Below are 21,868 nucleotides of genomic sequence, written 5' to 3'. Positions count from 1 at the left end.
CAATCATTCTGAATCCTATTGTCAATCTGAACGGCTGTCTCCAATACATTCCTCATTACAACACTCCTATGCGGGTATAAATTCTCTTGCATTCCCCCTTTGCAAATAACGTGCTCAAGGAGCAAACCCTGCTGTCCTCACGCAGGAGGTCTGGAGCAGAGCACACACTGGAAAAAGCAGTTTTTCTGAGTCCCAAACTGGTGACCTAACTACCAGACCATCTCTTTTCAGCTCCCCAATCACTCACACTGATCTTCACCTTGCAGTACATTTGATTTGTGCAGTGATGCTGACTGATAGCAGCTGAACATCTGGCTGGCCAGCTGGATTTTTGAGCGGGCGAGCAGTATCTGGTTGCTCCAACAAAAACAGAACAATTCTGCACGGTGCAGAGTGCATCACGCAGTCCCCTGCTCCTGGGAGAAACGAGGGCACTGAGCACCTAGATGATACATTAGCGCCTCATGCTTCCAGTTTGGACCTTAAACCAAACTGCAGTTCAGCTTGTGACACAAGTTTTCCAAATAAATAAAGCAAGAATTACTCAGATGACCAAGGCTTTTGGTATTTGAACCCCTCCCACTATTTAATGATGTTCCCAATGACAAGCATGGCTGAAAGCAATGGAAACACTAAAATCTCCTGCTGTGGATTTTATTATTGCTATTATTATTATTATTACCATTTTGGAGGACAGTTCTGTTTCTGGCTCTTTCTCCACGATAACCTGAGACTTGCTAATACTCCAGTCCTTCCGTTTGAGTTTGCTAATCCGGTTATCGCCATCGTCTTTCAGGGGCAGCTCCTCAGCTCGGGAAGCTGTTGATATTCTTCTCTCCAAGAGAGGCTCCAGAACAGACCTGTGGCCCACACCGAAAGAGTGAAAAACCCATGAAATGTTAGTCCATCAGACAGTTGTTTGTTAAAAAGCTGTGATCTCTTAGTCTGCATAACAGGTTATTGGGAAAAACTGAGCTATGAGCTTAGAACTCTCAGTGAGATTTGTGCTCCTATTTTACCCCAGCAATTTGGAGTTTTATGCCTTGTAAGATAAGTGTGATCTACTTGCGCAGGGAGCTAGACCAGCATGTTATGCGGAACTCTGCTCTGTGACCCTGAGCAAGTCACCCAGACTCCCTGGTGATCACAGATGTAAACTGGAAATGTTTCCATGTGCGGCAGCTCCTTTTAACGCTGCGTATGCAGCTGCAAAGAGGTAGGTGGAACAAGTACCATATGAATATGCACCTCTTCGTGAACCACATCAAACTAAATCGCCTTGTAGTATCTTACACCTCCGTTTCCCAGCACTCCTGGGGATCAGCAATAGTGCGCATCTGAAATACATTGCCTCCATTGCTCCCCAGCATCGTGGAGACAACTGGGACTCCAGAGAGAGTTGAGGATTCAATTCCCAGAACTCTCCTTAGCTATGCTCCAAACTCTGTAAAATGGCAAAATAACATTGGCCTCCTTTTAAAGTTTTAAATGTGTAGCTACTACTATTGTGCATGGAATAAATCTTCATTTTAAGAGTAACCAATTTTCTCAAAGTCATATCCCTGCTCTTGTAAATCACATGTAAAGGCCGATTACTAACCCATCGGAACCCGGTCTGGAGGGAGCGCTATCAGATGATGTGGAAGATGTGGAGACGACCGAAGACGCCACAGAGGTGACGGAGAGACGTCTCAGCGTGGAAGACATGATGTAGGGCAGCACGACAGAGCCGGACCTGCTCGGTTTCCTCTCGGTGAGGGAAGGAGGCTGCACATAAACACGCTCGTGAACAACCACGTAACACCAACTCACAAGTGGGAAAGGGGAGAGGTGTGTTTCTTTAAGGAGAAAACCTAAACAAGCAGGGGCACTTACCAAAGTTATCACACCATACTGCTTCTCCACCTTCTTCTTGAGCTCTTTGAAACAGGCTGTCAGTCTGTCGTGCAGAGGCTTCAGCTGCTCCGTCAGCTTCTCACCGTGGATCCTGATCCCTTCTGCCAACAACGGCATCTGAAAGGAGGAACAAAATGAAGCTACAAAAGGACAGATCAGCTCTCCTATTCCAGGAAGGAGGGTTTTTTATGCATGTTACACATCTCAGATGCACTCAAGGGACTTAAATCAATGTGGTTGCAGTTTGCATAGGCAAAAAAAGCAATCGTACAGTAAGGAAGTTCATCTACTGACAACTTGTGACACTGTAGTAACCTGTTTGAGCTCCATGTGTTCAAGAAAATGAACCCTTTCCCCATCCATGCCTACGGCTTCCATTTCGCCACTCAAATTCCATATTCCGCTTTGGAAAACACAGCGTGTCAAATGTCAGAGTGTCACTTCTTAGCCCCAATGCTGGGTGACTGTGAGGAAGCTTTAACTGGGCTCTGCTGGGTGGAAATATGTAAAAACTGGTCTGCAGGAACGCAATTTGAATTACAAGAAAACATGGCAATTTTTCACTCCTCTGCAGGTCAAAACAAACACCTTTCAATGGTCAGAGTGACAAAACATCAGGTCTGATGATTTCAAGAAAAGGGAACAGATATATTGTTACTGCTGAGGGAAAAAATAATCTATGCCACGTTGGCAATTATTTCAGAATAACATTTCAGAGCAACCCAAAGCACATGGAACATTCTAGGCCGCAATTTTACAATACAGCAGTTTCCTTAAAATAAAAAACCAACTGTGCACATATCCAGATTGTCCTTACAGCATTTATCTGCATTCTCTCTGCAAAACAATGGTGGAAAAACCATCTGCACTCACACTGTGCTTCCCAGTCTTTCCCAGTACAATACCTGTAGAGCTATTAGTTGCTTAAGCAGTTCAATTTTATCTTGATCTTCAGGATGTTCTTGAAGATACTTCTCTGTGAAAAAGGCCTGAAAGCAAAGAGAAAAGATGATACAGACACTATGTTGCTTTCACAGCGGAGTGAAAGATCTCCGTGAATTAATTGGCATTATTCCTCATAGCAAAGTTTGGTTTTGATAACTTCCTGATGCAAAGCTGACAGACAACCAACCATTTGTTGAGAACAGGGAAGAAAAGATACTGAAAAAAGAATTCCTCCTTTCAATTCCAGTTCCCTTCTCATAAACCAGTACTGATCTGAATAACCAAGCTTCCATTACTTGTCACTCAAATGGGAGTTTTAGATCCAGCCTCTGAGTTCTCACCTAAAAAAGTCTCATTTTTAGCACTCAGTGCCCTCCGGTACAGGACACACAAACAGCCTCAGCTGCACAAGGCGAGCAGGGGGAACATCTGCCCGTCCCCACCTTAAACGCCACCATTTAAGCCCTTAAGTCCAACACTCTCACCTGGGGCTCGTTACGCAGGTTCAGTAGAAATAAAGACTGCGCTGAGAGTTTGGCTCCGTTTGATTCAACAAAGCACCTTCAGTCTACACTTGTTACGTGTTTACCTTTCACCACCAGAATCTGGTATCGGTTTAAACTTGAACAAACACAAGAATACTTTCCTGGACCAAAGCCTTAAAATGGCGCCAATTCACATGATGTGCTGCGGCGCATTGCACTGAAACGTATCACAACGAAGAATTTCATCTTTCTTTTTCCTAGATAAAATCCCTAATAATTTTTCATTTGGTTTTAAAACACGTGTCTGATCTATTTCAGCCTCTGCGTGTATTTTTTGATTTCTGGACTGTATGTACAAGTGTTTATAGGCCTAGTGGTACGAGTCTGAAATAGGCTGATGTCAAGAGGAGGTGAACTTGTGAAACAACTGCCCGGTACGTCCCAGAAGATTCTTCTTGAAAGTGTTTAATTATTGCAAGAAGAAAGCACATGTTAAAAACACAGACTTTGGCTTTTGGCTACAATGAAACAATTAAAGCTCAAGTTTTTAGCCGCCCACAAAAGCCAAATGCTCTGTACCGATCTTCAGTTGAAATAGGAAAATATGAACCAGAAATGAGTATTTCCAGATGTGGTTACAGACACTTTGTGTTTCCTAGTTTTAACTGCTTTCCCACTTTCGTAATTCTAAACTTTATGTCAACCTTAATTCATAAAATGGGCGGATTTAGGGCCAAATTCAGCCCTGGCAAAGCATGCGACTCCTCTGGAATCAGCAGAGTTAGACCCCAGATAAATCAGACCCTCTCCCATTTAACTTCTGCACTTCATTTCATGTGACTGGAACACATCTGAGAAGAATTAAATGTGTTTTAACACCATCCATTCAGTTTATGGAAATGAGCAATATATTTTGTGCTGGCAATACCATCATTGGATACTTGGAATAAACAGCTCAAGTTAAACATCACAAAAAAAGAACATACACTGTTCAGCTGAAGTCAACTGAATAAACCTGGATAAGAAACACCGCTTTTTTCCTGAAATACACGCTCTTTGCTGCAAGACTGCAAAGACAGATTATCTGCTGGAGAGAAATCCTCATTTCCTTACCATTCTCTATGAATACAATGGATAAAATATTAGATCTTTTGCTTTTCTTCATTACTTGCATCATTCACTGGCCTGACCAAGCACCTCAATGCCCTCATGAGGCAGGATCATGTTATTATCGCCGCTGCAAATGAGGCCTCAAAGAGCCGCATCACTCATCACTGTGGCAACGTACAGCACTAAACTGAACACTAAACCACCTTCCAGTCTAGCGGAAATCTCCTATCTGTGTTCTTTTCTCCCCTGAGTTCTGAACAGATACAGCTACAGAAGGAGGAACAGCCGAAAACTGAATTTCAGTGTCCCATTTTTCAATCCAGGTCTTGGATACTGCAGAGGTCAACAGACTGAGCTACAGAGAAACGAGAAAAGACCTTCTCATAGTTGGTGTATCCGCCCATGACCGCTGGGTCCACAATGCCACTGAGGAGCATGGAGAGAGGATGGACGGGCAGGCTCCGGTCCCAGCCGTGCTGCTGGACGATGTTGCTGATTTTCTCGTTCGTTAGCTCCATCGTTTCGATGGCGTTTTCCAAGGGGCTGATCTCTTCCTGGATGACAAGAAAAAACAGAATAAACCCTCGCTCACCTCCAGTGAATATGAAGTATTATAACTTCTCCGCTATGAATGGCAGCCCAATGGCTTCCCATTCAGAGATGAAATCAGGAATGATCTCACACCTTAACAAACAACAATTTGGGACTTGGCTGCTGAGTGTGGAGTACATTACAGAAATAACCACCCTCCCAAGCATCATATAGTCAATGCAGAACTTCGTTGCCTTGTGGAGAGCTGTCTGCAGAACAGCATGTGAGAATACAAGCACAACAAAGAAGATACACATCTGCTTTTATCCAAAGCAGAAGTTACTGGTGTGGAACATCCACCAGTGGAAGGATGTTCTAACTGGTGCAAGAGTCTTGACTCACCAAGAGACTGGAGGGGATGAGACTCAGCCCACATGCAGAACTCACCGTTGTGATCTGTTTGACTTCGAACCACTTGAGGATGCCAGGAAACGAATAGGCTGTCGTGTAGGTTGTCCTTTCTATCCACATATTCTAGTTAGAGAAGGAAAAAATTCCAAGATGTAAAGAAAATATTGGTCTTGCGATTCAGTTCTCGTCTGCAGTACAGCATGGAACCAGCTTTCCAGCACAAGCTGGCACGACTTACACAATGAACTTCACCTTCACTAACTGGGATGGAGCCCAGTGTTTTTGGCAACAAACACCACCTCTACTATTTAAATGGTATCTTACATTTTAATAGAAAAACTGTTGCAACAGGTAAAGGAAAAAAAGTGTGATGGTGTTGCTCAAAATGCTACCAACAAAATAACTAAGTGCACAGAACCATTTTGTCGCAGCACAGCCATCCGGCATCAACAGCAAAGGACTCACAGCAAACTCGTTGTCTGGATCTTTTTCTCCTTTCCTGACGGGTCGGGAGTGTGTGAACTGCTGCACCTCGTTTGCTCTGTAGTAGCTAGAAAGAAGCAGAGGAAATGGGGAGTTTTCTCATGTCTCATCCTCCTTACATAAATGTTCCTGTTTCCTCTTAAAACAACCAAGTTTAAACCAGATTATGAAACAAATTTACACAAAACACAAAGACGCTGCACCTTGTGCCCAGGCTAGATGAGGAAAATACAGAGGAAATGGTGAGGGAAAAGGAAAAGCAATTACTTTAAGATCTGTTCAGGAACAGGTTTATCTTTATAATTAGGCGGCAGGTTCATCACAGGCTTCACAATGAAGCACTGCACATCTGAGCAGCTGCAGTTAAGGATGAAAAACTATGGATCCTTTTGAGAAAACAGGAGAGGGAGAGAAATACCCTTCCTGTTTTCACCAGACTTCTCAAAAATCCCCCACACTTGTCATGTTTGACGAAAAATACTTAGTAGTTCTTCAACAATCACTGTACTGGAGGCTTTACAGGAGTAAAAACCTGTATGGAAAAGTAAAGCATAAACAATTTGATCTACATGTATAGATTATTTCTGTGAATCACCTGCCAACAGCACTCTGAAGAGGGAATGTTTTACTGGTGGGTAGGGCAGCCCCTTACATCCTTTATTTCACCGAGGGTAGTTCTAACAGTATTTTGAAAGCAAACCCAAGGTCGTCCTGCCCGAGCTGAAGAGCCAACTGGATACCAGCCAAATCCGAGCCCCAAACCGCATACCCACAGTAGATCAAGCACTGAGCCCAAGCTAATATATTCCTGCTCTCAGGAGAGCTTATTAGCTTGGGCTTCACGCCATGCTAAGCACGCTGCACAGCTTCTAGTTCAGAACTGGGGGAAGATGAGCCTGTTTAATGGTGTAGGCATCCCCCAGACGGTGTGCAGCTCAATTACTATCTCCAGTACGCTATTAAGAAAAAAAACACAAAGGAAGAACAAGCTATTTTATCATAAACACATTCTAAGTAAAAAATAAAACCAAGCAAAACCAAACCCCGAGACAACGGAGGCTAAAAAAGCACTAAATTAAAACAAACTATAGAACCATCAACCCTGCCTAATACAACAGTGATCTGGGCACTCAAACTCATCTTTTCCGAAGGTGTTTGTAAGAGTCCGAGAAGAACCTGTACCAAATCCAAGCAATGCAGCTGCTCCCCTTTATAATGGGGCTATGCCAAGGACCCGGAACCAAACACCCCCAAACTCTTGGAAGAGTTCAGATCTGGATCCAAATTCTGCAGTTTAGGTTCATCTTGAGCCAAAACCATTAGAACAAACACAAACAGATGCAAAGGAAGTAGCTGAAACAAAGCAGCAATAGAAGAGGCATTTTTTGATACCAAGTTTGGTCTTGAATGAATTTTAATTTCCTATGTGGATTTAGTGCTTGGCAGGATTATTGCAAGGGAAGCATCTGGTTTCGCTGCTTGAGTTGTGCCTTTGTACACGGACTTTTAAGGCCAAAACGGACCACCAGATTCTCAAGTTTGGCCTGTATAACACAGGCCAGAAGCTCAGTAACGTGTTTTTTACTGATGTACATCTTCCAGGAGCACACCTGCTAGCGACTGGAAGTCACAAACGAGAATCTGAAGCATCTTCACTAGGTTGCAGTTGGTCACGCTCACAATTAAGAGAAAGAGGATCTGAAGCTCAGCGGTGTGCTGCCTCAGAGCCTGGAGTTCCACCGGCATACAGAAAAAATTAATGAAGAAGAAACAGATTTAATCAACCTAAATAATCACTTAACACTTTGTAAAAAGCGACTTCTACAGGGGAAAAAAATACCCAGCCAGTTCATAAATGCTAGTTAACTGCAAGCAAGAAAAGAGCACACTTCCACTTATATCCTGCTTTCGCTGCCTGTATTTTACCCTTCCACCCAGAAATACCAAACCGGATCACACATACGCTACAGCAGTCAGCACCAGCTGCTTGAGAAGGACGCGCAAGAAATCCTGCCCTGCAATCTGTTCAGGTTACACCCCAACAGCAACTCCTTTAACTCTGACAATATCAACCTGTCTCTCTTTTTCAATACGTTGACATTCACCATTTCAATTCTGGATGGCCTTATCTTCATGCCTTCAAAGCCCACCCTGGAGCAGTAAGTTCCTTGTTTATTATTGCTGTTTACCAATTCTGTTATTCTAGGAAAGAGGCCAAAATGTCTTAGAACCAAAAGATACACTGTTTAGGAGAAGCCTTGATCTCCTCTCCTGGAGGGGCAGTGCTGGTCATCTTCTCAGCACTAGGAAACTGGGTCAACAGCTTCAGGTTGAAGTCCTCCCGTCGTTCGTACTCCTTGCCACGGTAGATAAAAATCTTATTCTGTGGGTAGCAGAAGAGAAAGAGAATTAACACTAAACAAAGCAATGAGAAAGAAGAAACACAGGCTGGAGTGACAACCCAGCAACCCTCAGGAGCAAGGCCCTGCAACGTGTTTGTCTAGAACATTCACTGCTCTGCACACAAGCGTTATTGAACGTGTCCATGCTTTCTAGCACTCTCAGACACATTCAACACACAAAATGTCACTCAGGGAGCTGATTTTAAGAGAACAAGCACCCCAAAAAGTTCTTTAATGCACAGAACCACAAGCTCCCTGCCAGACCACTTGCGGTCTGAGTTAACTGAGGGATCTCTCCATGCACAAAGACACAAGTTTGACCTCCGATCCACTCCTGACTCTCTTCAGCTACCATTAATAAGTGGCCAGCTATGGCAGTTTTGCACCATAGACCATGGCCAATTATTTTTCCAAAGTGGCCACCAAGCAGAGGTGGTTTCTGGAAGGGATGGATTCAAAAACACCACCTGGAGCTAAAGCCTTCGATGCCATCCAGTTCCCCAGTCCTAAGTTAACATTCTTCTTTTTTATTAAGCTTGGCTTCCATTTAAGGCCAGCGACTTCAAACAATTCCAGTCTGAAAATGCAAATGTTCCTTAATTTTAAATAAGAGTTGGGAATATGTTTTAGTGTTCTGCACCCTGCCCATCTGACTCACTTTGTTCTCGTGTTCCAGCCAGCACAGATCCAGCAATGCTTCCAAACAGGAAGCGACTTTGCATTTTAATTCTGCGTGGGACAGGATCTCACTAATGTTCTTGAGCATTGAAATGATCCATGTCTCAAAAATTAGGTTGATACAGGCTAAAAAGTAACGGGGTGAATTCTTTACAAGCAAAGAATTTTCTAACGGCAATCACATTTCTCAGGAAGTGTATAGGGCACAAATACAAAAGGTTGATTCTGTTTAAGTCCATATAACAAACCTTATCGCAACACGCTAACTTGATTAAAGCTGGTCACACCAAAAATCTGTTCTCATACTTGTCTTACTTGTCTCTTTTTATATGCTGAAATGCTTTGAAATACTTAAGGGATTTAGATTTCTCAGCGTCATTCAAAGGAAAAGGAGTTTGGCGTCTGAATTTTCTCAGAAGCTTTGGAAAAATTGTGACTTTTAGGGCACCCACCAGTCCAGGACTTGAGTGCTGAAGAATTCTTACCCGGAGGAAAGAGGGGAAACCCTGACCGTAGTACCCGACAGCAAAGTATTCTGGTTGAGGTCTCATTGCCTTCATAATATTCTCATAAAAAGTGGCTCGTTTTTTCTGAAAAAGAAAAAGTCACCAGCATTTTTCTTTTTAAATACAGTATCTCATACTTATCCATTTACTTGGTTAAATATTTGGTTTGTCTGGGCCAGAATCAACTTCATTTCCTGGTCTGCAGACATGAGAACGATGCCATGGTTTTCAGGATTCCAGGAGGATACTTGAAATCCTTAACTATTGCACCACAAATTAAAAACAAATATGTTCTGAAGCACAAATGGTGACAAATGTCAGAGAACTGGCAGAAATAAAACTGGGCAGATGATTCTCCGATGAAAGAACATAAAGACCATCTGGTTACATCTTTAACCACTAAAGACATAATTCAAAACCAAGATGATTCTATAGTTCTGTGTTCACACACGGTAGTTTAATCACAGAAATAACAAGGTGATGGGATTTATGGAGCCTGAAAATACACCATGCAAATGTTACCTTATTGGATCTACACTAAGAATCCTAAACATCTGCACACAATACTGTCGTGCTAATTAGAAGGTCAAAATCACACACTTTAAAAAAAAAATACAAAAACATTCTTCTAATAGTAAGCTTTACAAAACCATGGGGGTTATGTTGGTTTGTTTGTCTTTAGCGTAAATGTATTCTGGGCTTATCCTGCTCAACAATATTCATTTAAACAGTCAGCAGCCTGCTGAAAATGGAGAAAAAACATCTTACCAGGAGATTACCAAGTCCCTCATAATCAAAGACCTTGTTTTCGTACATGTCAGCCAACTCTTTGCTCAGTTGAATGGCTTTTTCCCACATCTCCATGGAGGGCGAAGGGAAGCAGGTGGGGGCAGAAGAGCACAAGCAAAATAAAAGAGTGAGTTAAAAGCGTTCGTTACCGCAGATAGGCAAACAGAAACTTCAGCTGATTTTCATTCAGGCAGCACTTTAATGCACTGCCAACTTTCCCTTAGACTCCACGCTGTACATGTTTTGCAGTAATTATTACAGTCACACAGGTCTTTTGATTTGTAAATCTGAAAGTGATTTACAAAGCAAGGTTTCTAGTGTTACTCCTGATAGGGAAAAACTGAGGCACAAATTGGTGGAAGGACATGTCTGAACAGCAAAGGAGAGAAGCCCAGGTGGGCTCGTCCTACACCAACACTTCATCCCCTCCATCATCCTTGGGTTTGTGTCGGTCCTGGTAGAACTAACCAACATAAGCTCATCATCAGCCAGACAAGCCGTACTTACCGCAACACAAAACCCTGACAAAAGCCATTACCCGGAAAAAGAAAGGAAAACACCTATAGTTTTCTCATCTACACATTATTCTTGAACAGGGCTAATTTTTTTCAGATGTTCTTCGACTAACAAGGAAACAGAAGGATTCAAATATTGCCAGGATGCATACATGCCCTGCCCATGCCAGCACTGTGCTCTTCATTCAAAAGCCAGGCCTAAGCATCAAAGGCCTGTTACAGAATCATGTCTGCTTTTCCCCTTAAAACCAACTTCTGCCAGCTACGTTCTCCAAGCCAAGAATTCACCGGCAAGCTGCAAGAACACTGCAGAGACACTCACTTTGCCCCTGTCAAAGAAGGAGATAATTTCTTGGTAGAGCTTTTCCTTGAGCTCCTGTTGGGAGTAGACGTAGTAGCTGTCTCTCTGCAGCAGGTGAGGGACACACGGCTTCTCCGACCACTAGGACAGAGGAAAAAAAGAGGCAAAGCTGAAAGAACCGCAACATTCTCGCATGAACAAATCCTTAGAGCAGGCAGGCTCGCCTTCTGCAGGATGCATTCCAGACAAATCCATCAGCAATGCAAAGGGAGAGCAAGGAAGGTTTGCAGTGATATAAGCTGAGCTGGCTGGCTGATGTAAAGCAGGAATGCACAGAAACACTGCAGCTCAGCAGCACGCTCAGAATCACAAACAGCCAGCAGGCAGGAACTTCTTAAACCGCTCCAGCCAGCTGCTCAGAACATCCCATTATGCTCTTCCACTACACGCATAAGCAGCCAGAAAGCTTTGGTTAGACGCAACTTTTTTTCTATGTTAAAAGTTCATTTTAAGAAGTCATCTGAACTTGTAACAATTTTTTGAGTCATATTTAAAAATCACTTTAACATGTTAATACAAGTTTAATTATATATGCAAAACTGGTGTGATTTTGGCTTAAGATCTTATGCTGAGACACTAACTGAATATGTATGTTTTATTAATCTGTGGAAGACATGAAGAGGTTGACTTAAATCCAGATTAAGATGGCTTAGGCTGATGTATTTCATACTGTTCACACAGAAGTGGAAAAAACTGTACTATGGACATTTTCTCCCAGTTCACTATAGCACTTTTTTCACCAAGAGTATGTAACAAATTGAGGGTAATAACATTCTTGTTTTCAACCATTTAGCTGCTGTGCAATTTGCAAAACTGTGAAACTCCTTACTGACCACTACAGCTTCAATAATGCAAAGTCACAGTAAAAAGAAAAAGAAAAGAAAAGAGTTAATTGTTTATTCTGAGCTGTTTGCACTTCATTTAAAACGCACACCCTGACAGTGGAAACTAGAATTTGCTTTGGTGTAATACCTGGAGCAGCTCTGCATGGAGGAGGAGAGTGTACGCTGCCTCTGTGAAGTTCTCACAGTCTGTGTGCAGGTCTCGGAGCTTATAAAGATACCTAAATAAACAATTAGCAATAGTTACTTGATGGGAAGGACTCCTGTGTACACAACACCAAGAGAAAGAAAGGCTTCTACACAGCTCTATGGAAGGAAACAGCCTACCTGATATAAATGTCCTCTCTTTTCTTCTCCTTGTAAAAATTCTGCCAAGAATAGAAAAAAGTCAAACTTTCATGACTGTGCTAAGGATTTGCACCATCACCTCTAGACAAGCAACTTAAGCATCAGTTTTAGACATTACTAAGATCTTTGCTGACATTTTGCCTGCTTAGGTGAATATAACCCTGCAAACATCCCTTTAACACAAGGTGGGGCTACTATCCCCTCTAGAAAAGGGGTATGGCAAAGAGAGACAGTGACTGTCCAAAGCTACACAAGCTCTTTGCAGCAGAACAGGGAAATAAGCCCACGCTTCCCAAACGATCAGCTAGCCATCCTTCCTGCTTGTATTTCAGGGCCTCAGATTACCAGGTAAAAAAGGACCAGCTACATCACTTAATTTGAGACTGTACATCTTTGTTTTATAGCTGGTAGCCTGATTCAGGCCCACGACTAACCAGAAACGGCATCAAGAATTACTGAAAATCCTTCAAAACCCACAAAAGCCAGGTTGGTAAAGCAGCACCCGTATCCGAACCCCGTACCAGCACGTTGACAGTGCAGCTCATGCGGTTCTCCTTGCTCTCATCGTGCATGATGGTCCTGTAGTCCAGCAGGTTCTCCAGCAGGCTGCTGACCAGCCAAGCGAACACCTCCCCAGGCACAGACAGGTATTTGTGCTTGCGACAGTGCTCCAGGAGGCTGCAGGTACACCCGGAGGGACGAAGGGAATACTCAGTTATGGTTGTGAGCCGTGCTGATGAAACTTGAGTGTAAACCACCCAAACAGCCACTCAAACAGTCAAATATGTTTCACTGCCTCTCTGTTCACTGCAGGAGTGAATTAGGGCTTCTTTGCATTAGAAAAATAGCCAAAGAAGAGTCGACGTTTGCTATAAAACTTACAGTTTCTCCAGCAAAATCTTGTATTGCTCGTCCCCTCGGCCACCTTCCACTTCCTGGTCCAGCTTGGTTATCAACTCGTTTTCAAACTGAAAAGGCAAAACCCCACAATTAAACAGACGGCAACTCTCAAGAGCGTGGTCTGAACACCACTAATGCTTGTGGCTATTTGTTTTAACTGCCTCCCCATCAGACACTGGTTTTACAAGCCAAGCTAGAGGACGCTTTCATTTTTGAAGCAGAATAAAAATGATAAGAAGCCAAGATGAGGATACTGGAGCAAAAAAAACCCAAGTCCTTCCTCTTGTCCTTGAGTCACTGGAAAGTCCTGCTCTGGGGTAATTCTGCCCCTTCTCCCCCATCCATGAGCTGCTCAGTTTTGCCAGGGTAAAGCATTCTAGCAGCTGGCTTACAGATGATAACGGTCATTTACTCGCCCTATAGAAAGTGAACTACTACCATCAGTTAAGAGCAAGTCACAAGTCTCTGGCCATCATTAGCACTTGCTAATGATTACTTACTAATTAAAGCAACTTATAATGCAAGAGCCAAGTTCTGTGTGATTATCTGCCTGGCCATGAAGATATGCCCTGTTATGTGCAAGCAGTTAAAGAGGGATTAGTCAACATGGAAGCAACCACACAGTGTTAACACTTGACTGTCCAGTAATTTTCTTTATATAATTTACATTTACAGCCAAAGATCTTGGGGGAGCTTATATTGTTACTATAAATGTAAATAGACATTACTTTTTAGAGTACTCTCTTAGGGTCTCCAAATTGATTCACAATTTAGATGTGCGTATCCACACACCTGCAAGCCCAGAAAGGTACGAAAACAGAGGAATTCATTAATTATCAGTGTCATGCAAAGGTACAGTCAGGGACAGAACTGCAGAGCCCTGACTCCTACAAACCACTTAATGATAACGTCCCAGAGTTCTTGGCAAAACACTTGTTTTGTGTGAGCTTTTTTCATTTGTTTTGGTTTTGTTTCCATGTTCTTTCCTCCTGCTTGCGCAGTGAATGCTGCAGAACATCTGCGCTGAAGAGCTCAGGCTCCCTCACCATATGGAAGTTTCTGTTCCCGCTGAAGTTAAACTCGCACTGCATCATGTCGAAGAAGATGGGGATGGTTGCTTTGCGTAGCTCCGGCTCCGGGACCAGCGTCACCTCCAGGATCGGCCCCACCATTGCTGGGATGAATTTTATTTTGTGGGGACCTGCAAGAAAATCAAAGTCAGACGCACCCAAACGGCAGCATTTAGATATCCAAATGTTTCAGCACATTATTCATATAAAGACCATAAACCACATTCTGACTAGAATGCATATTTTACATGGATAATGGCTACTTAGAGTTAACATTACAGCTCCAAAATTCAGAAATAGTCCAAGAACCAAATTGCATGCAATGCTGTAAATCACAAAGGCACTCTGAAAATTCTACTCTTGTCATTCATATGGCAGAACACCCTATACAAGGAATCTAAGAAATTAGCTCAGCAGCTGATGTGAGAAAAGATCAGTTTTTACAAGCTATTCACAGAAAAAATAAGAGATTTTGTGCTCTCAAACAGCTGAATCTTAAGTGTATTTCCCCACATTAAACATGAACAGCTTTTATAAAGAAATAAAAGATCCAAAACCCAGTTCAGAGCTTGAATAAAGATAATTCTTTAGCTGGAACTCACCCAGGTTATACCACATATCTCTTATTTTGAAGCCAATCTCTTTCCTCATGTCCCCATACCTAGAAAAAAGCAGTAGAAAGAAAAAGCTGAAAAAGTCCTATGCACTAAAATTACCTTTGCAAAGTGGCTGAAGAAATTTAAAGGCAAACCCACCAAATCTATTACCCTCCCCTTAAAAAAAACAGCACTCACAAACCTGCACAGCGAGGGCATGTATAGCAAGGGGCCTCGCAGCCTGCAGTCCCGCTGCTTCACACAGTTCTACCCAGAATTTTGTGGTATTTAGTGTTTTCCCCTAAAGCTTTAACTGCTGACGTCGAGAGAATGCAAGAACCAGGCTTCTTAAAGCCCTCATGGCAGCAAAAAGATGACAAGCATTAACTATATACGCCCTAATAAAATTTCACATCAAGATCTACAAAGATATTTAGACACTTGGTTCCAGCTAAATGCAGGAGTAAAAGCTCTTTGGTGTCTTTGTGAATTTGGCCAAGCTACTAAAAGCTACTACTACAAAAAACAAAGACAGGAGACTAACGAGTTGCAGGGCTGTTAGGTCTTGCTTACCTACCTTACATTATTCCTGAGGAACCACATAAGGTATTGCTTTGAAACTATGGCAAGCCTCCTGTTACAGACCTTACAGTGGAAAGAATATTTTGGCAGGGTGCTTAAATGGAGCTCAAAGAGCTCAGGATCTGTCTGACCAGATTTGGACATCCACAGTGTAAAGACCTGATGTTAATATCTGTCCTACTCACCCATCCTCCCTTTATTGCCACTCATTAATCAAGCACTCCATGGCATGTTTAATCTCATTCTGAGATTGGATGGGGTATGTCTGGAGCAGGACAAGTGAAGCTGCTTAAAAGCAAAAAGGCCTGGCAGCCTTTAAAATGTAAACTCACTTCTTGATAATTTTGTTGCGTTTGGCTTGTGAGAAGGTCTCCAGCTGGAGGGATTCGTGAGTGAGAAAGGCCACTGCCAAATGGAAATAGTTATTCCAGAGCTGTGGAAGAGAAACAAGCCTAAAACAGGAGAAGACAAAGGAAAAGCACAACCGAGCATCCACTATTTCGTCTCTCACTGGTTAAGCGCAGCTTGGCCACAGTCAGCACGCTGCTCAACCCGACCTTGCAAAGACAAGGATTTGCTTGTGCTTTCTTGCAGCACTAACCACAGTTCAGGACTGTTTTGCATTCAGCAGCTTTGCTATAAAAGGTTACGGACGTTTTCCATGAGCATGCTCCTCATTAACACATCTGTTAACAGTGGGGTTTTCCTGCCTTTCAGCACAGGGGCCATAAGAATTTCCAGGAACGATGGAATTATTACCTGGAGTTCAAAATTTGCTTGGTCCAGAAAGAAGCGGTTGAGTACAGAGGTAAATTGGTTCACCGCCCGGAGGAAAACCCTGGAAGAGACAAATAACATCAAAGAAAAGGTGGATCTTGAAAAAATATTCTGTTGATATTGTCGGTGTGAACATTAAACTCTGTATCACGGGCAGCAGGTTCTGGCCACACTTTGCTACTTAGCACAGCAGAGAGACAACGAGCCAAAGCCACTCGAGTTGTACAGACTGGCTCACACAAGGCCAAACAAAATCCACAGCAGAGACAGGAGTGAACCTGGGGAGTTCTAGTGGACAGGCCAGCACACTAAGCCCTAGACCACGTTTCTGTCCAACTGTAGCTGTGTTTGCCATGTGGTTCCTCCCGGAACAGAAACCAAAAAGGCTTCTCTGATTTAGGCTGCAGCAGACAAGTGACGGGAGGAAAGGCAGCATGGTTTCCATTGTGTGCCTTTGGGCAGGAGAAGAAAGAGTCCCAGATCCTTTAACTGAAATGTGCAGGCACTACAATTTACTGAAATCTAACTTACATCACCCTGAAACTGTAAAAAATAAGCCTATGTAAGTCCAATGATTTGCAAGCCTGCTTGTGTGAGTCCCTCTCCTTTCAGAACCAGAAAGGCACCAAAGCAGCAGCAAGACTTAAAATAGCAGCAACTATTATATTTACCTGCTCTGCATCATATTCATGACCATCCAGTCGGATGCATAGACATTTTTTCCAATCAGATCCTTAAACATAATGAATGTTTCCATCAGGAAGTCCTGTTGGAAAAATAAAACCATCGGGTTGAACATGGGAGTCTTTTATCTACATGAAATGCAAATGTTTTAATGGCATTGATTAACGACTGCATTGATCAGCAATCAATACACTGCACCTCCTAAGAAGGATGTCTTATTGTATGGGTATATTCCAGTAACTACATTATTTCTGACATCCCATCCATTCAATTACAGAAGGAGAAATAATTTCACAGAACATGTTGATGTGTTTAATTAAATTTATCTTTACTGTTTTGAATTAAGCTGTGTTGGAGCAAGTTCTGGTGTGCAAGCTGGCTAAAAAGCAAAACCAATAGTCGAAGATTTGTTTCCGAAGATCTGAATGATGACAACGTAACAGCCCTATGCAGAGGGAATAGAGTGCACTATCAGCAAGTTTGCTGATGACACCAAGCTGGGAGGAGTGGCTGACACGCCAGAGGCTGTGCTGCCATCAGAGACCTGGACAGGCTGGAGAGCTGGGCGGGAAAATGTAATGAAATAGAACAAGGGCAAGTGTAGAGTCTTGAATCTGGTAGGAACAACCCCAGGGTCCAGTATAAGTTGGGGAATGACCTATTAGAGAGCAGTGTAGGGGAAAGGGACCTGGGGGTCCTGGGGACAGCAGGATGACCATGAGCCAGCACTGGGCCCTTGTGGCCAGGAAGCCAATGGTACCTGGGGTGGGTTAGAAGGGGGTGGTCAGTAGGTCAGAGAGGTTCTCCTGCCCCTCTGCTCTGCCCTGGGGAGACCACACCTGGAATATTGTGTCCAGCTGTGGCCCCTCAGTTCCAGCAGGACAGGGAACTGCTGCAGAGAGTCCAGCGCAGGGCAACAAAGATGCTGAAGGGAGTGGAGCATCTCCCGGGTGAGGAAAGGCTGAGGGAGCTGGGGCTCTGGAGCTGGACAAGAGGAGACTGAGGGGGGACTCATTCATGTTTCCAGATATCTAAAGGGGGAGTGTCAGGAGGATGGAGCCAGGCTCTTCTCGGTGACAACCAGTGATAGGACAAGGGGTCTCTACAGATATAAATGCGACCTGTGAGCACTTAAATGGATTGTATTCTCTACAAAGACAACATTTGAAAATAAGAGGGACACAAAGAAGGTCACATGAGAAATCACCACCTTGCAAAGATCACCGATAAAGAAAAAATTCTGTTGAGCCGCACAGCTTGCTCTAAAGAACTGGCAAGAGACATCGCTGTAGAGAGAGAAATGGGCATTTGGTGCTGCCTCAGGATAAATCCTCTAGGCATTATTAAATCAGTGCCTGACGGACGAGTTTGGACTTGACAAGGGGCACCTTGAAGGTATCAATTAACTTATAACAGTGTTAAACGAACCAAGTAATGATGCAGTGCCAGGACTGAAAATACCAAACCACACAAACCCCACAATAAACAAAAAAACCCCAATACACCCAACTATTGTAGCAAAACAAAACACAATGTTCTGTTGGTATTAACAACTACTGCACCATCACAAACACAGGCTTGCTCCTGTAGATGTAAAGATTTATAAAAATTAGATTACAAATTGATATTTTTAGTCAGGATCTGTTTAAATGAAACGCAGGTAGTTTTAATGAGAACTCACCCTCTTGATACATCTTCACGCAGAAGCTTTATGTGTATACACAGAAGAAATATCCTGCTATTCTAGTCAGAAGATGCAGAAGCATGAAGCAAAACATCTTCGACTTGCGAGCTGAGCTTCACTCTGAAGCTTACATTTTAGGAAAGCTTTTAAGCACCTGCTTAACCCTACCTTCAACCTGGCTTACAACGGTTGGGCTCAACTGCTCTGCAATAAGGAGAAAAGATTGTGAATAGAGGCCCACTCAACGTAAAATTTGTTTCAGTTCTGGTTTGGATCCATCAGGTTTGAATTCCATCAGATTTGTTTTCCTAGCTCTTCCTCCTCAGATGCAGGATTTCTACACAAGCTTGTTGAAAAGCTTTTCACTCATTTACTTGAACACAAGCAAAATTCCTCAATCTACCCGGCTTTTGTTCTGGCTTTTGGTTTATTTTCCAGAAAATTATTTGGCTAACATACAAAGCAATTCTAAACCTAGCTGAGGAGTTTCCTCCGCAGCCAGTGCAGGCGAGTGGCCTTTCAGATGCGGTGACACCAACGTGTGTGTCCTGTAGGTGGCCACGTTGCTCAACAGATCACAAGCAATTCCAGGCGCACAGGGAACGAGAGATCACCGTGTCAAGCCAAACTGATGACAAACCTCTTCTTGTGGGTTTTGATCCGGCTTTTACAGGAAGAACAGAACTCCAGGCTCTTCCCCAGATAGTATTTCAATAAACAAGCGCTTCTAAGTCGCAAAACAAAGAGTACAGGGACAAAAATAGACAGAACAGGTGCTGTGTCACACTTCAGAGACTTGCAGAGATTCTGATTTTGGTTCTGACTTGTTCTGGGCAGTCTGAGGAAAAATCTGCACCGAGTTGTTAATTCTGGGGGCCACAAAAAAACCAAACCAACACCTAATTTTCACCTGGATTCATAGTGGAAGTCTTTGGGGACACAAATTTGATGCAGTTTTAACATGGAAGGAACTATTTGCATTGCTGCCCACTAAAGCAAGACTAAAGCTTTTAATTAAACTCTAGAGGAGAGGAAAGAAGTAGAAAGAAGTAGATAAAGAGAACAGGATCACAAAGAGATACAGTGAGATCAAGAGAGGGGAAAATGCTTTTCCTTTTCATCTTCACTCACTCTTCTGGTTCCTGACTTTAATTGCACAGACTTAAATAGTCATTAAACGTGTTTTTAGTCAATGACACAACTGCTTTTCTCAAGCTCTACTGAGTCAGCACCATCCACTGTGCATTCCCAGCAGGGGCGATGTGAATATATCCCCAGTGGCCGTGGCATTAGGTGCCCATAAGTCATTGCTGACAAACAAACTGAACGCAGCAACTTGAAATGACCTTTCAGCAGCAGAGTGTGATGTGTTATAGACCGAGCCAATCCCCCAGTCAGGCTGACTTACAATGATGTCCTGCCGGGTTTTGAAAGTATTGATGTAATGGTTGTAATGGAAATCTTCCATCTGCCTCAGGATGGCTGTCATGCAGGCCACAAAAATACCCTAGAAGAGGAAAAACAAAACGTTTCATTTTTTTCCTGTATTGAGCACCGTTAATTTGAAGGGTGGTATATGCTGTCACAGTTCTGCCTAATCAAATATCGCTGATCACGATCCTGATCATTATGTCCTGACATCAGTCTGACTGTTCAGTCCTCTACCCCAAACGTCCAGCTCTTGATACTTGTCTTTCTGTACACGAAGTACAGGGCAAATCAACACATACCAACTTGGTAACAGCGTCTAAGGTGCCACACAGGAGTCAGAAATGCCCCTCAGAGATGCCTCATCCTTCAGGATTTAATCCTATTCAGCCAAGGTGACAAAAGAGCATTTTTTCAGGAAACACTCCTTGTGTATTAGAAACTGCATTGAAACCAAGTTCTTTATACACAAGGGCCCAAAGGAACTTGAAATCACAGCCAACTGTGACTCGGTTCAAACTGCCGCTGGTATAGGACCATTTGTATCCTAATACCTGGTCTCAGAAAACCACCAAAAGCCACGTTTGAGTGGCACAGAAGCCCTGCAGGAAACGGAAAGATGATTTCATAAACCACTGCTGCACACTGACATCTCCCAGGAGAATAAATTCCACTATAACAAATGGTGAAGTAATAACTGAAGCAAGTAAAAGGCTCTCACGATGTGCGGAGACTGTCTGCTCATTCCAATCACCGTGCGGTTTATTCTCCTCAGCAGGCGTTCCATGATCAGCTGGATGTGGGCAGCAGTGGGACCCTGGGGACAGCCCATAAAGAAAATCTGAGGCAATTCTTAATGTACACTGTTCTATAGAGTGCTCCCTGTATGGGAGGACTGTCCTGATAGCGGTTATTGTCATTAGAGGATGCAAAAAAGGAGATTTAAAACACATGAACAATCGATTCAAATACTGTAGGTATACGCTTGGTGAAGAGCTAGCAGAATGGATATATATCAGCTTTGTTAGCTCATCCTGGCATAGCTAAACCAAAGCTGCTGTTTTGATTTGGCTTTGTTTTCCCTAAATAGCTCTACAGTTCAAACTGTTCTTTTCACAGCAACTTAGAATCAATTTCCATGACTAATGTGGCAAATAACTGCATTCTCCTGACCGTTATCCCTATTTCTCAGCAGAGAAAATGAGAAACCAAACACTTTTATGACTTACTCCAAATAATTCAACAAGCCACCAAAGTAGCGGGGAATAACATTTTGGTCCCTAGAAAGCAAAGCAATTGCTTTTTGTACTGTAGTGATAACCACTAACTCAACCTTTCACAGTTGCTTTTTAGACGTAGCTACTCAACGTGCAAAGAGATTACAAGAACTACTCAGCAACGCAACACAATTGCTGTATACATCATTCTTTAAGGCATAAGTTGAGAAGAATGAACCTTAATTTGCACACTCGACAGTTGATGCTCACCACATCTTTCCGATCCAGGACTTCAAGAACGCTGCTAAGCAGCTGTGAGGAGGCTTCGTGGTCAGGCTTGTTTGAATTGTCATCCAACTGGCCACTCAGCTGATCTATGAGCAGCGGCAGAAGAGCATCTCTGCATTCTAGAATAGAGAACAGAGCACCACATCTCATTGGTCTCAGCAAGTTCTTCAGCATTTGGTATACACAGGTACCACACAGTAGTTTTCAGCTCATCACTTTATCCTGGACACCAAACACACTTAAATCCACTTGAGAGACCACTAACAGACTAGAAAAAGTCATAAATGACCTGGAATTTTACATATGGCATCAAATAGTACCCTGTCAGCTTCTGCCTCTT

General features: G+C 43.0%; 1 protein-coding gene across 7 annotated transcripts in view; it reads right to left on the bottom strand.

Annotated features, from left to right (window-relative positions):
- DOCK5 (dedicator of cytokinesis 5) overlaps positions 1–21,868 on the bottom strand; it is a 91,584-nt gene that overhangs the window by 17,103 nt on the left and 52,613 nt on the right. For all 7 annotated transcript variants that reach the window (XR_010468010.1, XR_010468011.1, XM_065041020.1 and 4 more), the window contains 24 exons: positions 21,511–21,647; positions 20,745–20,840; positions 20,004–20,102; positions 16,899–16,993; positions 16,210–16,288; positions 15,783–15,883; positions 14,875–14,933; positions 14,249–14,403; positions 13,185–13,270; positions 12,824–12,980; positions 12,282–12,322; positions 12,085–12,175; positions 11,074–11,193; positions 10,216–10,305; positions 9,427–9,531; positions 8,103–8,244; positions 6,129–6,210; positions 5,844–5,928; positions 5,415–5,501; positions 4,814–4,990; positions 2,802–2,885; positions 1,876–2,013; positions 1,601–1,767; positions 683–860 (listed from right to left, as the gene is read on the bottom strand). Coding sequence is in view for 5 of the 7 variants with exons in the window: in XM_065041020.1 (XP_064897092.1) it covers positions 683–860; positions 1,601–1,767; positions 1,876–2,013; positions 2,802–2,885; positions 4,814–4,990; positions 5,415–5,501; positions 5,844–5,928; positions 6,129–6,210; positions 8,103–8,244; positions 9,427–9,531; positions 10,216–10,305; positions 11,074–11,193; positions 12,085–12,175; positions 12,282–12,322; positions 12,824–12,980; positions 13,185–13,270; positions 14,249–14,403; positions 14,875–14,933; positions 15,783–15,883; positions 16,210–16,288; positions 16,899–16,993; positions 20,004–20,102; positions 20,745–20,840; positions 21,511–21,647 (2,651 nt within the window). In the remaining 2 variants the exon portion in view is untranslated. The remainder of the gene's footprint in view (positions 1–682; positions 861–1,600; positions 1,768–1,875; positions 2,014–2,801; positions 2,886–4,813; positions 4,991–5,414; positions 5,502–5,843; positions 5,929–6,128; positions 6,211–8,102; positions 8,245–9,426; positions 9,532–10,215; positions 10,306–11,073; positions 11,194–12,084; positions 12,176–12,281; positions 12,323–12,823; positions 12,981–13,184; positions 13,271–14,248; positions 14,404–14,874; positions 14,934–15,782; positions 15,884–16,209; positions 16,289–16,898; positions 16,994–20,003; positions 20,103–20,744; positions 20,841–21,510; positions 21,648–21,868) is intronic.

This window comes from Columba livia, chromosome 25 (genome assembly GCF_036013475.1).
Source record: "Columba livia isolate bColLiv1 breed racing homer chromosome 25, bColLiv1.pat.W.v2, whole genome shotgun sequence".
In the NCBI taxonomy this organism is placed as follows: domain Eukaryota; kingdom Metazoa; phylum Chordata; class Aves; order Columbiformes; family Columbidae; genus Columba; species Columba livia.
Note: the sequence above shows the minus strand (reverse complement) of the source record. Positions and strands in the feature narration are given on the sequence as shown.